Source organism: Tauraco erythrolophus, chromosome 2 (assembly GCF_009769465.1).
Source record: "Tauraco erythrolophus isolate bTauEry1 chromosome 2, bTauEry1.pri, whole genome shotgun sequence".
In the NCBI taxonomy this organism is placed as follows: domain Eukaryota; kingdom Metazoa; phylum Chordata; class Aves; order Musophagiformes; family Musophagidae; genus Tauraco; species Tauraco erythrolophus.
The window spans coordinates 66,273,873-66,289,027 of NC_141466.1; the positions used below are offsets into that span (position 1 = coordinate 66,273,873).

The 15,155-nt window shown below is 43.9% G+C and overlaps 2 protein-coding genes across 2 annotated transcripts in view; one reads left to right on the plus strand and one right to left on the minus strand.

The window, feature by feature from the left end:
- Positions 1-460: 460 nt before the first annotated feature.
- Positions 461-10,820, minus strand: SLC25A27 (solute carrier family 25 member 27). The gene is made up of 9 exons (XM_086623789.1): positions 10,718-10,820; positions 9,024-9,215; positions 7,948-8,032; positions 5,986-6,108; positions 5,113-5,225; positions 3,326-3,410; positions 2,467-2,559; positions 2,022-2,124; positions 461-532 (listed from the first exon to the last, which is right to left on the minus strand). The coding sequence occupies exons 1-9, from the start codon at positions 10,818-10,820 to the stop codon at positions 461-463; spliced, it is 969 nt and encodes a 322-aa protein (XP_086479915.1).
- A 2,696-nt stretch (positions 10,821-13,516) lies between these two features.
- CYP39A1 (cytochrome P450 family 39 subfamily A member 1) overlaps positions 13,517-15,155 on the plus strand; it is a 28,302-nt gene continuing 26,663 nt past the window's right edge. The window contains exon 1 of the mRNA XM_009985531.2: positions 13,517-13,693. Coding sequence (XP_009983833.1) covers positions 13,517-13,693 — 177 coding nt within the window. The remainder of the gene's footprint in view (positions 13,694-15,155) is intronic.

The window sequence follows — 15,155 nt, forward strand, 5'->3', positions numbered from 1 at the left end:
GTGTGTGCAAATGTAATAATAACAAAAATTCCCAAATAATTTGATGGACTGCCTGGATGTTCAGTGCTGCATTGTTCAACCTGCTGTTGCCTTTAACAATAGGATCCATCAGTATCAAACAAGCAAACAGTATTATATTCTACTTGCTTGGTAGATATTTTTTTACTTATGTTTACTGTTTCAGAAAGCTGATGCTGGCTGCCAGTTGAAGTATTACTGTGACAATTTTATCCTATGGATAACTTAAATTTCATATAGCAGTCGGACAAGCAAAGGTATCCTAAGTCATGGCTACTCCTAACCAGTAAGGACTGGATTTGGGGCAGCAACCTATACATATGATCCTACTGCCAGTCTCCTAAATGAGTTAGTTCCCTGTGAGGTCGGGATGCCTTGTGGAATGATAATTCAGCTTTCCAATTTTTCTTTGTTTTGTGAATATTGAAGTGGTTTCACGATTTTAAAAAGAACTAACTCCACAGATCCTTCTGATTTGTTCATAGGTAAGCCAGAATACCAGTGACCAAGGAGCCTGTGAAAGCAAACATTGAAGTTAGAGGCATAAAACCGAAGTGACCCTTAAAAAAAACCCATTAGATTAAACTGTCTCCTCTTAAAAATCATATTCTTAAGCTCGATATCATATTATGTCTTTCCTACAAAAATCATAGTGTTGCATACGGTTAGGGCTACCCAGTCCTTCACAAGACACCTAAAACTTGTTTTTTCAGCTTGCCAACCCATAATGTTTGAAATGAAATGTTTCATACTTGGGGGTTACTTCATGCTGAATGCTTTTAAAAAAATTTTTTAAAAGTTTTACTTGTTCAGCAACCTGATCTACTGGAAGGCGTCCCTGCCCATGGCAGGGGGGTTGGAACTAAATTATCTTTAAGGTTCCTTCCAACCCAAACCATTCTATGATTCTAAAACCTTAATCAGAAAATTACACAGTTCTCCTTGCATAAAATTTATATCCTGCATCCATTTAGTTGGGATGATTTATTTTTTTATTTTTGGAAATAGACTAGCGTTTGGCAAAAGGCTGCCTTATGCCTAGGAAATACCTTTTCCTGCTCCTCTGAAACACTGGCTAAACATTCCCAAAATTACAAGGCTTTGGGAAATCTAAGTTGGCATATGCTCCATGGAAATGTTTAGCTTAGTAGTAAACTTGCTAAGACCTCACCAACACTGAGGGTGCTCTGGCTCAGGGACATCATGGGGACTGAGCGACTGAACCCAACCTTCCTGTAATTCCTCTTATCAGAGGCTGTGGCCACTGTTGTACTCAGTTAAATTAGAGATAGGAGACTTCTGCCTTGGATCATAGTGCTCCATCTGCTAATTTAAACAGCATCCAGACCTTGAAGCCAGCTGGCAGAGTCTAGACATAGACACACTGTTAAATTCTTACAGACATTCCCCCCCCAAAAAAAAAAGGTAGCCACGTCTAAATTCACTGTTGAGAATTGTCCCTTGCCCAAACTAACAGTCTAGATAGCCAAGTTCCAGTTGCCAGCTGCAGCTGCTGCTTGGCTTAATTGTACTGATGTAGCTTTAATGGCCCAGCAGTGTGCAGGAGAAAGCTGCCAGCCTGAATACAAGAGGGGCAAAAGAGATTGGGATGTAGCAGTAATCAAGCAATTCTGGGATCAGGAGAGGAGGAGGAATGAAAGTAAGAGGGAGGCAAAGGGAGGCCAGGGCTGGGAGGAAGAAGAGAACAAAGGAGTGTTTAGGAAAGGAGAAAGAAGGGAGCCTGAAATTGTAAAAAAAAGCAAGGAAAATCACTAGCAATTAAGCAGGACAGCATTTTCCAAATTAAAGAGTTGCAAGAGACAAGGTGGGGGAAGTGACACTGTATGCAGTTGTGTCATCCATTGCATTCAGCTATGCTAACTGCACTTAAATAAATCAAGAGACCCAAACAGTTTTGGAAAAGTGTTGACACAGAAAGAACTTCTTATGTTTTAATGTCACATTGTTCAGCTGTCTTGTAAAGAGAGTTAAGAGTCGCTTACCATTCGCATCCAGGTTGGTATAAAGCCTTTGTATAGAGACATAAACCCTTCACCCTGTACAGTTTGGATCAAGCAATCCGTGGAAGACTTATACAGCAGACCTCTGGCAATATGCAAGGAGAACAAATACTGTTAGCATTACAAATGCGCAATTTAAAAAAATCCCAGCCCCCCTGAAAAATAATCTGTATCAGATAAATTTGTACAACCAAGAGCTCTTTCGTAAGCTCACTGGACTCTCATCAGAACTGATATCCACTAAATGACCAGGTATGCTTAGGTGGCCATCACAACAAACCCCCCTGGACATGCAAAACTAAAACAATAAAATGATCATCAAAAAGATGAAGAGCAAATTAGAGACTTAGCACTTCACTCCCAGTGAAATCAGTGAGACTCAGGGTTTCTATTTTCTACTGAAAAGTTGTCTCTGAAGTGTCCGTACCTTCCCTGCTTATCTCTCGGCTGGTTCATTATCCGGGTTTTGACCACGTCAGCAGGAGTTCCCAGAACAGCAGCTACCAGGCCAGAACAGCAACTGTTGACAGCAACAGATACTTAAAGAAGAAACTAAGATTTACTACAGCGATTTAAGCATCATGATTTCAATTATAATATAATATAATATAATATAATATAATATAATATAATATAATATAATATAATATAATATAATATAATATAATATAATATAATATAATATAATATAATATAATATAATATAATATAATATATTAAAACAGTTATCATGAAATCATGAGTAATACCTCATAACTTAACATAAAACTTGATTTGGGAGGAGGCTTGCTAATATTACTTTTGCTCAGTTGTCCTCTCAACGCAAGCTTCCCTCACCTCTGTGTGCAGTCCTGAGGCAGGGAGGAAGGACCCACAATAGCCAATTTGTGATATTGTTTACATAATGTAGATTTCTTAATAATTTAAGGCAGTAAAAGAGGTTGTTCTGCAGAGTTTATATTGCTCATTCTTACGGTTTGCTAATATTAAAACTAGGTTAGATTAAATAGCAGCAAATCTAGAAAAGTGAAAATTCCTATGAGGTGTTGAAATGCATCAGCAAGGCACTTCTAGTGAGCAAGAACTGCAAGGCACTTGCAGTTTTGTAGCAATGGTTGCATCCTTTGTCTTGTGTCTTTTGTACAAAGAAGTAGTTACAAAGGTGTGTTTTATCAGCAGTACTACAACAAAAGAATAGGTTCTTCTGCTGGCACAGAGAGGCAAATCAACACAGCGAGGCTGGAAACGCTCAGCAGCAGAAGAGGGGTAATCAGGGGATACGGCACCTGGCAACACTGTGAGTCACACTATTGTCCACAAGTGGCGTGTTCAGAAGCAAAAAATGTTTCACTGAGTCGTAAGTGGTCAGATCTGTAAAAAGGGTAAAACAGCATTGTCAGAAGGAAATGCTGACCATGCTGTTCATTACTGACATAGGATGGAGGCTTGGCAAGACTGAAATTTCCAGTGCGGCTCCTCCCGTTGGCACAGCTAGCACTCTGCCCCCAGTTTCTGATGACAGTTGTGGCTCCCAGGTCCTGTTGTTAGACATGCGAGTACGTGCTCCCTTCTACTACTGTCTTCTCTGATACACGCTACAAATGATAAAATGGATCCCAAATGGAAAATTCTGCAAAATAACTCATTAATCAAACCCAGAAACGTCATGATAAAGATGGTTCTAACTCTCCCACCTCTGTGCAAGTGATACAAAAATGTTAGAAACATTAGACAAAAAAAGTAGATGATGCCATGGAAGTTATATCATGTTCTTCTGAAAGCAGACATGAGTTACAGTGTCTGGGCATCTGAATGAAAGACAGTGGGCTGAAAGTTAGCAGATCTGGGTTACAATTCCAATGTCCTGACCTTAGGAGCCCAGCCTACTAACCAGGATGGCCCTGCCAGCACTTCGTAGTGCTTTACAACCCAAAATATCCAGTGGAGATCATTTCCTGCTTCTAAGTTTGTTTGTTTAAGTTTACATGCTGAGATTCCACTTTAATATTGCCTATGGAGATACATACCTTAGTTAATACTCATTCTATAGCCCTCATTTAACAGCTCCTGCTGCAAACATTATCCATCCAGTGATTCCTTTACTGCTGCTTAGCAAGGTGTAAGCTTACACCACCTCTGATTTTCTATCTTCAAAGATATTTTTTGGTCATGCTGTTAACACATCCCTGTGCTGAATGACGTAGAAATTAAAACCCATCGTGCCAAAGAAATTTAAGCATGCAAAATAAAAAATTGCCAAGGCAATGCTTTAATACAGGCCATCAAGCACAGAGCAAGTGTTTATGGTGGGCACCCACAGCTGATGTCTTTCCATCCCAAAGACGTTTCTCTCCTTAGTTCATAAACAGAACCTCAGGAAGGAGAGCAAAGACCGTCCAACATATCCTAAGAGTTTTGGAGAGACACAGGATAGCTCTATTTATATGTGGAAGGCATGAGTGCTTCTTGGATCAGCTGAGCACTCAGGCAGCCACTTCACCTTCTAACCCTCAGTCCCCGCCTGAACTATACTGTAGGTGTGCCTGTCTGCAGCTCCATCACACCATGCCTGGGCTGTGGACTTTGTTGATCTGGACACTGACCCATAGACAATCTCCCTAGTTTGATCTTGGACCTTTCTTACCACCACAGACCTGCTGGTGATCACTGAGTTTTGTCTGACCCTGGTGACCCTCACCAGACCTTGCTCAGCTTCCTGGCTTGGCCTCAACCTGCGTCATCACCACACACTTTCCTGAGGATCTGGATCTTGGTGGAACCTTGCTGCCTTTGCTGGCTCTGCCCTGCTCACTTTGCTTGGGCACCAGGGATCTGTGTTGTGGCTGCTGTGGGACTCCCTCAGCTCTCATCCCTCAGGCTCAGGCACAAACTGTTATTTTTAAGCAATTTGATTTCTCAGGAACACAATGCTCAGGGCAGAAGTCACCTGCCAGTGCACTTCAAACAGGTCCCCTGTGTAGATAACCAAGAGATGAAGACCAGGAGAGCAGCTGAACCCTCCTTAAAGCTTAGATGTGGCCTTAAGCGCTGCAGACCAAGTTATGAAATTTACCTCCCATGTTCACCAGAGCAGCTCTCTGGACATTGGGCACCCATCCTGCCCAAAGCCCCCGTATTCCTCCTTCAGACAGGATCTTCATAAATGCGTGGTGCACTCCTCGAAACCTGAAATCAATATGCAATGAATAAGTAGAGAACCAAGCTACGGAGAAATCTTTGCATCTTCCAGCACTTTGCTGCACCAAGTCCTCACATAAGAAAGGGAGTTTATACCTGCAAGGATCTGGCCCTCTGGTTCCATTTTTTTGTTTTGTTTTTGGATCCATCTTTGACTTTCATGCTAGGCTATTTTACCAAACAACCGGTTGCCCTGGTAAGCAGCAATCTGGTCCCTAATGACAGATGACCCTCTGATCCCACAGCTGGGTTGCGATGCTAAACATACACGACACCAAAGGATACCAGCAGTTTCAGATGCAAAGAGCAGTTGTGTCTTGGTATCTGCAGGAGGGTCTCGAGCACCCACTGTCTGCAGGTGACCCAACCCTTCCCTATGCCTGTGCATCCTGCACAAGCCATTTCCCCCATCCTTTCTTACAGCTTCCCTTCTTCAGAAAGCATCCTTCCCTGTCCCAGCAGAGTGCTGGCATGGATGTGCTGCACATGTAGGATGGGCGAGGGTTTGTGGTCTCTGGGACCAATACATCAGAATAAGGAAGGTGAGTATAAATAGAATAGGAGGAACTCTTGGATCCCTGATCTCCTCTGCTACCCAGAGCCATTGTGTGCCTCCAAGGCACTACTCTTCCCCCAAAAGGGCTGCAGGCAGCTGGGGAGAGGGGTGGCAGAAAACATAGAGAACCGCACCCTCAGCCAAAGAGTGATTATTAACAGGAAAAAACTGCCAGCTTCGAGAGGAACCGACCGTAACGGCTTTCCTTCCAACTTCCTTTTTCCTTCCATCTGCATCTGCACCTTCACCAGATCAGTCGGGCTGGCAAAAAACTGTCCGATGGCACCCGCAGACATGCCCCCAACTACAGCTTTCCTGCCGAACAGGGAGAAAAAATACGGAATACACTGAAAATCTTTACAAATCGCAGTGCTCGAGCTGAAGAGTTCAGCAGCACAACCCAGGTGAAACAAGTGTAAATGGTTATTCCTTATACTAACAGCCATAGTTAAGGTAATAATTGTGGTGACTGCAGGTAGTTAAGGTAGTCAATAATACTTCTGTCAATTTTAAGAAAGGGTTAAAACTTCTCTGGGGAAAAAAATCAAGTTCTTATACGTCACCAAGATGCTCTGCTTCCTCTCCAGGTTACATTATGCTCCTCCCTTAAGGTTTAAACGCAGGATGGCAAGGCACTCAAGTAAGGGATGGTGCTCCATATATTATAACTGAATGCCAATCTGAAATTCCAAACTGCTTGGTGATATATAAAAGGTGGTTTTTTTTTTTATCTCCCATTGCTACTAGATGAGTTGTGTTAATTTTCTGGTTCTCCTTATTTTAGTAGAACAAGAAATTTCAGTATCACACATAGTTCCCTCTTCCCATAGCACCGGGCATGACAATTATTTTGTATTAGATTTTATAAATCCCATCCTAAAACCAGTTACATTTTGGACCCAAGATTTCATTTCAGAGTAAAGTACTCGATTGGATGTGATAATATGTATGATTATAAAAGTACATGACTGACATTTTAACAAGGATTTGACAATTAGAAATTACCAACTTTTGCAAAACTTTATAAAAATCTGCTCATTCCTCACAGGCAAAGACTTACCTCTGTGGCTGTAGCCCACTTGCATTGTCCAAAAAGGGACTGAGTGAGATTTAACTGTTGCTGAACTAAACGTACAAAACAAAGATTTTGGTTTTCCTTTTTATAAGGATCACTTGTCTCCTCAGAAAGGGTGCATAGATTTAACTTAGGCTGACATCTGTCATACACACATGAACAAAATAGCAGTTTTTCCTTCATGATCTGCCTCTTCAGTAGCCAGGAAGTTTCCATCTCTCGGGCTAAGATACAACACCAGAATCGGCAAATCTTCCTATTCCCCTTGTTTATAATCCAGTGGTATAATAATTTCGTACCCAGGCAGTACGACAAGCAGCAAAACAGCAAAGCATTGCCATGCTGCTGCTGCACAACACCTAATGGGACCCATCCCTTCAGCAGCTGATGATCTGAGATGTGCCACCCCTCACTTCTTTTCTGCAAAGCTCCAGAGGATATTTGAGATGTCCGTCAGACCTTTGGAAATGTATCCTCTCCCCCTGTAGAGCTCATCAGGCTCTTGGCTGACCTCAGAGCTGAGCAGGGCACAAGCTGCAAGTCCAGCTTGGCTCAGCTGAACCTTTGATTTGCATCGCAATAAGCTCACAGCTTCTCCAGCAGCCGTCACACACAGCTGCACGGTCAGCCACGACTCACCTGCACTTTCCAACTCTCCCCTGGTCCACGTGGAAATAAAGAAGCTGCCACTACCTCACAGACCTTGAGTCATGGTAAAGCTGCCCTGCCTCCGCTCTGATCCAGGCTAATTCCTGCCAGCCCAGGACAGCTGCTCCTACCAATGCGGTTTATCGTCTTTCTCCATCTCTTTAGTATAGAATTGTTATTAGAATAATCATGGTCCTAGTTAAGCCTCTGAGAAACTTGCATCAATATTTCTTAGTCCTGTTCCCGGCTGGAAGAAAAGATACTGCCCTCGAACTCAAGTCAGAAAGTCCGTATTGGTGCTTAAACCCCTACTTTATTTTTACCCTCTTTAGGGTAGGCAAGCTGTGAAGAAAAGAGAGCTTTTAGGGCTGCAGGACTCCTACAATAATGACAATCCCCAAACAGGCAAAAGAAAAAATATGCAACATTACCAGAAAGGAAAGCTTCCATCCTCAGACCTGCCAAGCACGGAGTCACGGAGATGTTCGTACGCAACCATCCGAACGCCAGAGTACACTGCAGAAAAAAAAAGCAGGAGACAATTCTTGAGTCTGGCATTTCTGGAGGTCACTCTGTGACAGAGAGATGAAGAGATTGATTGTAAAACACTCTGGGGCTCACTTGGATCAGCTGGTCACTGCTCTCATGTTCATGATCAAAATGGGGAAAGCGAGGGGGACTGCCTGATAGCAATGCTAGAGCCAGAAATTTTTAGCATCAGAGAATCTCTCTGGCTGAGCCATAGGTCTGCCAGGAGGCAGTGTGGCTTATGCCTGCACCGCATTGCTTCCCTCTTGGCTGGTGCCAAGCACAAAACCTCCCACAAGCACTTTTGAGGTTTGTTGCTGTCACCATATTTCCAAATAAAACACAGAAAGCTGTTGCCTGTGGCTAAACCACTAATGTATTTCATAGATTTCATAGATTTTCTAGGTTAGAAAAGACCTTAGAGATCATCCAGTCCAACTGTCCCTAATCTCCCATTAAACCATATCCTTAAGTAGTTCATCCACCCTTTTCTTAAACACATCCAGGGATGGGGACTCAACCACCTCCCTGGGCAGCCTATTCCAGTGGCTGACAACCCTTTCAGAGGAGAAATTCTTTCTAACATCCAACCTGAATCTCCCCTGACTAAGCTTATACACATATTTCTTCATCCCAGTGCTTGAAACCTTATCTTTTTTTTTCCCAGGTAGTCCCCACTTTCCTCAAATAAAATATATTTATTGTTCTGAAGCCTCTGAGTGTCTGCTTGTGCTGAAGACCTTCCTGCAAAGACGACAGGGAAATTTTATCTTGTTTTCCAGAAGCCAGATTAAGGCTGTGAAGGTATGGCCAAGAAAGGGAAGACAGGATATTGAGCCAGATTCCCATATATTTCGAAGTGGTATTGCAGGGTAGACTGAAGAAGTCCTCGCAGAGAACATATGGCAAGCTCATACCAAAAGGCTGTTGGCCCCAGAAGGCAAGACCCAAACTTGTCCCATCATGAGCAGATAATCACCTATGTGGCGGTAGATGGCTGGTGTGGCACCTTGCCAGAGCTTTCGTAAGCCCTCCTCTTGCACGATGCCGGCCGCAGTGCGCAGCATGCCGCGGTAAGGGACCGCCTGGCCGGCAGCAGCTCCGTTGCGATGAACAGCAGCTTCACCTTGGACCTGCAGTCGAGTTTTCGTGAGATCCAGGGGAAATGTCACTGAAGAGACAAAGCAGGGAACAAACATGACTATGGGTGCAGCTGCGGGGAGACCTACCACGCCGGTAACATCTGCACCGTAGTCCCCCCCTGTCAGGCAGCCAAGGGGGCTGTGCAAGCAGCAGCAGCAGGCAGCAGGGACTGTACCCAACAGGGGTGTAGGCGATTCGTGGAGAACAGGAGATTGACTCCCAGATCTGTTAAAAGTGGCTCTGGGCCTGAGTAACCAAAATCCATTCCTGTCAAGCACCAAGTCTTTCTCCCGTATTTCTTTTTGCAGATTTGTTATGTAATATGTGCATTTTCCAAGAGACTCTGGATTAAAAATCCTGTTCTGGTTACTCCCCTTGAATAAACATCAGTCAAATCTTATCAAGCATGTGGCTTCTCCAATTCTGCCCAGCATGGTGGCAGCACACATTACAGAGCCAGAACAACCCCGCAATGGTCATTGTCTAGTGCAGACATCCATGCAAGTGAGTTCTGTCCTACCACCCTAAAACATGCTGCTTTGCTGATGCAGACACAAAAATCAGTTTAACCCGTCAGTTCTCTCACTGGAATAGCTGGTGGCTGGGGAGGGAGGTCCACCTCCGTCTCAGCTTCCCAGGGCTGCTCCTGAAACAGTATGAAACATATTTGCTGCCTCTAATTTCAATTCCAGGCCAGAGGTGTCTCGCTGGGTGATGGACCTTCCCAGCATGTCTCAGGCAGTAAGTTCCCAGGAGCAGGGGTTGTCTTTGGTTCAATACAGGGTCCTCCCACAGCTGGACTCAGAGGTACTAGGGGAATGCAGTCAAAGCCTCATCCAATTTACAGTTTATTCCTGCATTAAGTTTGGTATTCATGTTTAAAGAGTAGCACAGATTGAAAAGTTACAAACCATTAGAACGATGCTACAGATTTACCTGTAAGAGGTTGTGGAAATTATATAGAATATGCTGAGACAAAAATCCAAAATACGTTACTGATCATAAAGCCGATCACGGATGCCGAGGTGCTTCTTTCCTGTGTTTCAGCAAGCAGTTCACTATACTCCATTTTTACAGACATCTCTGCTGTAACCAGACATGTAAGATTTGATTTTTCTTTGATTAACCTGCATTAACTATGCAAAGCAAATTCCTGAAGAAGTCAGCCCCTTGCTACTAACTTAAGCAACTGATGGTCCTGCCTCTTTAGTTTTCTTCCAGAAATCCAGCGAACGCAAAATTTGCATTAGTCACAACTGCGCTGTTGTGACTGCAGCCCTTAGGTCTTGGAGGCAAAGATTTCGACCTGCAAAACCCCTCCCTCCAGCCACTGTCAGGTGGCATAAAACACTTGCAAGGCTTAAATTATTGAAAAGTCACAACCTGCGAGAGTGGAACAAACAGATTTACTGGAGCAGAAAAGCAGGAGCAAACACCAAGGAACGAGGCATCCGAGGACTGAAGTTCCCCCTGCTTCCCCTAAGTAAATTTTGACCCCCTTCCCTCTCGCAAAATCACGGTGAGTTGTACCTAGTTCTGCCACAGCCGCTGCACAGGCTGACAGAGCGAATTTGCTGGCTCGGGGCCATCTCTCTGGAAGAGGTAAGCTCTTCTCTTCTTCTGCAGGTGACATCTAGCGCCTAACATGAAACAAGGCTAACCAGGCACCCTGCGAGGGTCTGGAGGAAAAGCAGACCCTAGCTCAGCTCTGCTCTGCGTCCTTTTGGAGACCGATTGCTGAAGGTCATGTTTCTCCAGAGCCAGCACCAGGAACCGCAGTAGCACAAGTGCCTCCTGCAGAGCTGCGAGATCCTTGTGCAGTGACACAACAGATTCCAGCACAACAGGCTCCTGGGAAATGTAGTCTGTCACCAATGCTACACTGCCAGGAAAGGAACCGTGCAGGTACAGTCACATGCACAATTTTGCCAGTTATTTACATTAAAAAAAAAACCACAAACAAATCATTAGAGACCTCAAGATTAGATGAACACTTGTGGGATCTGTTTGCTTTATGGGGTGATGTCATTGACAGCAACACCTCGGGAGCCCCAGACTGCGTTCCTGTGCCAAATGGCTGCACAACCAAGATGGATGGATTGATCCGGATCTGGTTTAATGGAAGCTGCATTAGCAACAGCTACATGCAGAGCTGGGGAACTAACTTCGTAGCGCTGGTAACAGTTCACATCCCCTGGGGATTAGGCACACAGCAGTGCAGTTTGAGCCAGAGGCTCACAAACCTGGGAAGACAGAAGCTGGTTTTTGCCCAAAGCCCTGTATGTGAAAAGTTTAAAGCTTTTCCTGGCTCAATGCTGAAGCCCTGTTAATTGTGCGCCAGTCCTAATTGCTCTTTAATTAATGTAGGCATATTTAGGTTCTCATCACAAAAAAAAAAAATAGTAAAGCAGGTGCTGTTCAAGAGAATCTTTTCATTTATTATTAAGGCTCAGCTGAATCACTAAGTTAATCATTAGCTATTAATCACTAATCCTCATGCTGAGGATTTGAGGATTTTTCAGGTCACGGAAACTTATGCCAGGACACCCCCCACTCCTGTGTGACTGACTAACATTTTGGTGCACAGTCCTGGTCGCAACGATTCAGACAAACAAAGGGATCACTGCAGGTGAAATATTCAGCTCAAATGAGATAAACTTATCTCGCCAGTCACCAGTAACCAGTTTTAAGTTGGATCCTTCTTTGGGTTAGAATTTGTTAGAATTCAGGCAGTAATGGGACAAACCACTGACAAAACCCTGATTAAAATGAGAAGAAGGAATTTAACGCACGCTTGCCCGGCTGCACTGAGGCTACGAGCAGCCCAGAGCCTCACTTTAGGCACTTTATGCAATCTGCTGTTAGGGCTTTTGTACCTCCCTCCATAGCTATTTTCTGGGCTTGGATCAGCTTGTGCCACTATATATCAGCCTGTATATCGTCGATTCGTAGAGTAATTTAGGGTGGAGAGGACCTCTAGAGGTCATCCAGTGCAATCCTCTGCTCAGAGCAGAGATAGCTTCAGAGTTATATCAGGTTGCCCAGGGCCTTGGTTGGTCACCTTCTAAGAACCTCCAAGGATGGGAATTTCACAACCGCAGCCGGCTCCAGTACTTAACCACTTTGTGAACATTTTTTCTACATATTCAGTCAGAATTTCTCACATTGCATATTACGTCCATTGCCTCTCATCTCGTAGATGTACACCTTTGGGGATGGTCTCACTCTGTTTTCTCTATAGCAACGCTTTAGGGGGTGAAAGACAACAACTAAATCCTTCCTTAAAGTAAACCCTGTAGCATTGTGGCATCCTAGGGAGAGAGAAGCTCTCCATGGTCATTTTTAGTTTGGGGAAATAAGTTCTTTTTTAAACCAGGCTTATTGGAGGATGGCAGTGAGGAGGAATTTTCTCTTCCCACAGGATATTTGAAATGAGCCTGACATGGAGATGGACGCTTGCGTGGAGATCTCTGTGATTCATGGAGCAGTGAAGGGCCACTTCCACACACGCAAAGAAACCAATCGGACCTCTCTGAACTCTTGTCTTCTGACATTGCAGTGATATTATAGGGGCCACCAGCAGGTTTTGAATTGTCAGTTCGACCTCCAAATCCTTTCTCTGCTCCTCAGACACTGGACACACATCTAGCCTTTAATGAGATGATCTCAAACAGGTGAGAGGTAACTTTCATAAGCCTTGCTGCTTCAGATGATGCCTGCAGAGGTTTCTTGACATCTACCTGACTGAAAGCTAAATATCTGCAAATCACAGCCTCTCTGCTTTGTAATCCTGATATCATAGAATCATAGAATCATAGAATGGTTTGGGTTGGAAGGGACCTTAAAGATCATGTAGTTCCAAACCCCTGCCATAGGCAGGGGCACCTTCCACTAGACCAGGTTGCTCAAAGCCTCATCCAACCTGGCCTGGCCTTGAACACTTCCAAGGTTCCACATATTGCCAAAAAATATTTTTTTTTAACTGAAGAAAGTGATGCACTGTTTTGCCCCAGTGTCCCTGGCTGCTCGGGTAGCCTTCCAGAAACTGGTGCAAAGTTCAAGGATTTGTCACAGCAACATCTACGTTTTGCAAGCCATGGAGTTGGTCCTCATCCCAGAGCAGAGGAAAATTGGCTCTTCCTTTACCAAAACAAGCACTTGTCCCCTGGTCTGCTTGATGTTTTGACATCATGTCTCCATGGCAGTGATCAGCTAGCAAGACTGATAAAAGAGGCCCTATTCACTGACTCTGGTAATCCCGGCCAGCACGGTCGTGCCGGGTGCTGCGGCAGGCGGAGCAGCCGCTGCGGCAGGCAGAGAAGAGGCAAAATGGCTCTTGCTCTCCTCTTGGCAGCGATCCTGGGACTTCTTGTTGTCAAGGCTGTTTTTTTTCAGCTGAGAAACCCGAGCTCCCCTCCTTGCATCAAGAGCTGGATCCCTTGGTTTGGAGCTGCGTTTCAGTTTGGGAAAGCTCCTCTGGAGTTTATAGAGCAAGCTAGAAGCAAGGTAATGGCTGTGGCGGCGTGCCTGCTTGTGAGCGCGTGTTCAGGGTGGCTGCCTGCAAGGGGAAAGGCGAGGAGAAACTTCTGGATTAGGTTTGCTCCTGTCCTGTCACGTTTTATAACGCCAGGAGCATTTAGCTGGTGAAGGATCGTCTTTGTACCAGTAACGTTGCTAAGTTGTGGATCCGATCCAGGCGTGATCTCTGTGCTGTAATCATCCTGTTTGGACCCAGCACCCCTGCTGTTTTGCTTTTGCAGTCTGGCTACGTGTTAATACAGGTTTCAAACAATGTGGAAAGCCCTGTGCCAGGCGCTGGGACCAGGAGACTAATTATTTCTGCGCCTAAAGTTAGGTGAGATTTCTGAGTACCAGCTGGTGTCCCTCAACATTCAAGAGAGACACAGGGATGCTTGGCAGGCAACTTTTTGCATCCTAAAAAACTTAACCAAGGACGAATGTGAAGATTTACACCCTGGACATGCCTTTCTTTCTCCATGTCTGTCTGATAGAGAGAGCTTAAATGATTAATTTAGATCAGATGCTTAATTTCTAGGCAGCTAATACTAACTGACATAAACATCAGCTTCCCGTTTTCATTTGGTGATCATATCACTCGCTACTGATGCAGTGTAGTAAGCTTCAAGGGTTCAATATTGAAGGATCACACAGACCACTACTTTCAAAAACTAGCTCAAAATGAAACCCTTGTAATGTCCTGAAATTTGAAAAAAAATATATAATAATTATGGGATGTTTAGAATTTTCTTTTTCATTTTGAACTATTAGATTTTGTATTTGTAAGTACATCTTTGCTGCCATGGCTGTTAAACTTGGCATGTTATATTGAAGCAGAGGTTCAAGTATAATTAGGTGAAATATGAGGTGTAAGAGCGTCAAGAACTGTCAATCACACATTGAGTGCACCGTAGAGTAAGCTTATGTGTATGATCTGGAGTTCCTTGGCTTCTTTGAGCTTAACAGACTGGTTTTAACCTTATATTGCTATTTCTTTCCTGTATCTTTCATCTGTGCGTACCATCAGTTATTTGTTGATTCATCTTAAGGCAGAAATATAGGACTGGAAGAAAACTCATTTCACTCCATTCTCCTACTATTTCAGAAACTATGCCATATAATCCTTTAAATAAATCAATCAAGCTTCACTCAAAAAAAACCCCCACCATAATATTTCTTTAAAAAAACCCAATCATAATATTTCTTTGATTCTTCTGATACGCGGCTGTTAGAGACCCTCCTTGTTCTGTTGAAAACATATCCTGGTGGCAACCAGATTAAAGTGGTCCGCCAAGCTGTCCTTTCCAGTGCAATCCCTTTTGGGGAGAGATATTTCGCCATCACTTAAGTTTGCTTTAGTTGCCTTTCTTCCCAGGAAGCTTTTAGCAAAATATTTTAGGTGAAATTGTAACACAAACCTGACAGAAGAGTCTTTTTTGGGAGTTCATTC

Bases quoted from the DNA above. Each gene is read 5' to 3' on its own strand.
- SLC25A27 (XM_086623789.1), bottom strand. From the start codon at position 10,820: ATGTCACCTGCAGAAGAAGAGAAGAGCTTACCTCTTCCAGAGAGATGG. The intron at 8,033-9,023 runs GTGATTATCTGC...TTTTTTCTGCAG, and splicing joins AGCCATCTACCGCCACATAG to TGTACTCTGGCGTTCGGATG. The intron at 2,560-3,325 runs GTGCCGTATCCC...TGCTGTCAACAG, and splicing joins GTGACTCACAGTGTTGCCAG to TTGCTGTTCTGGCCTGGTAG.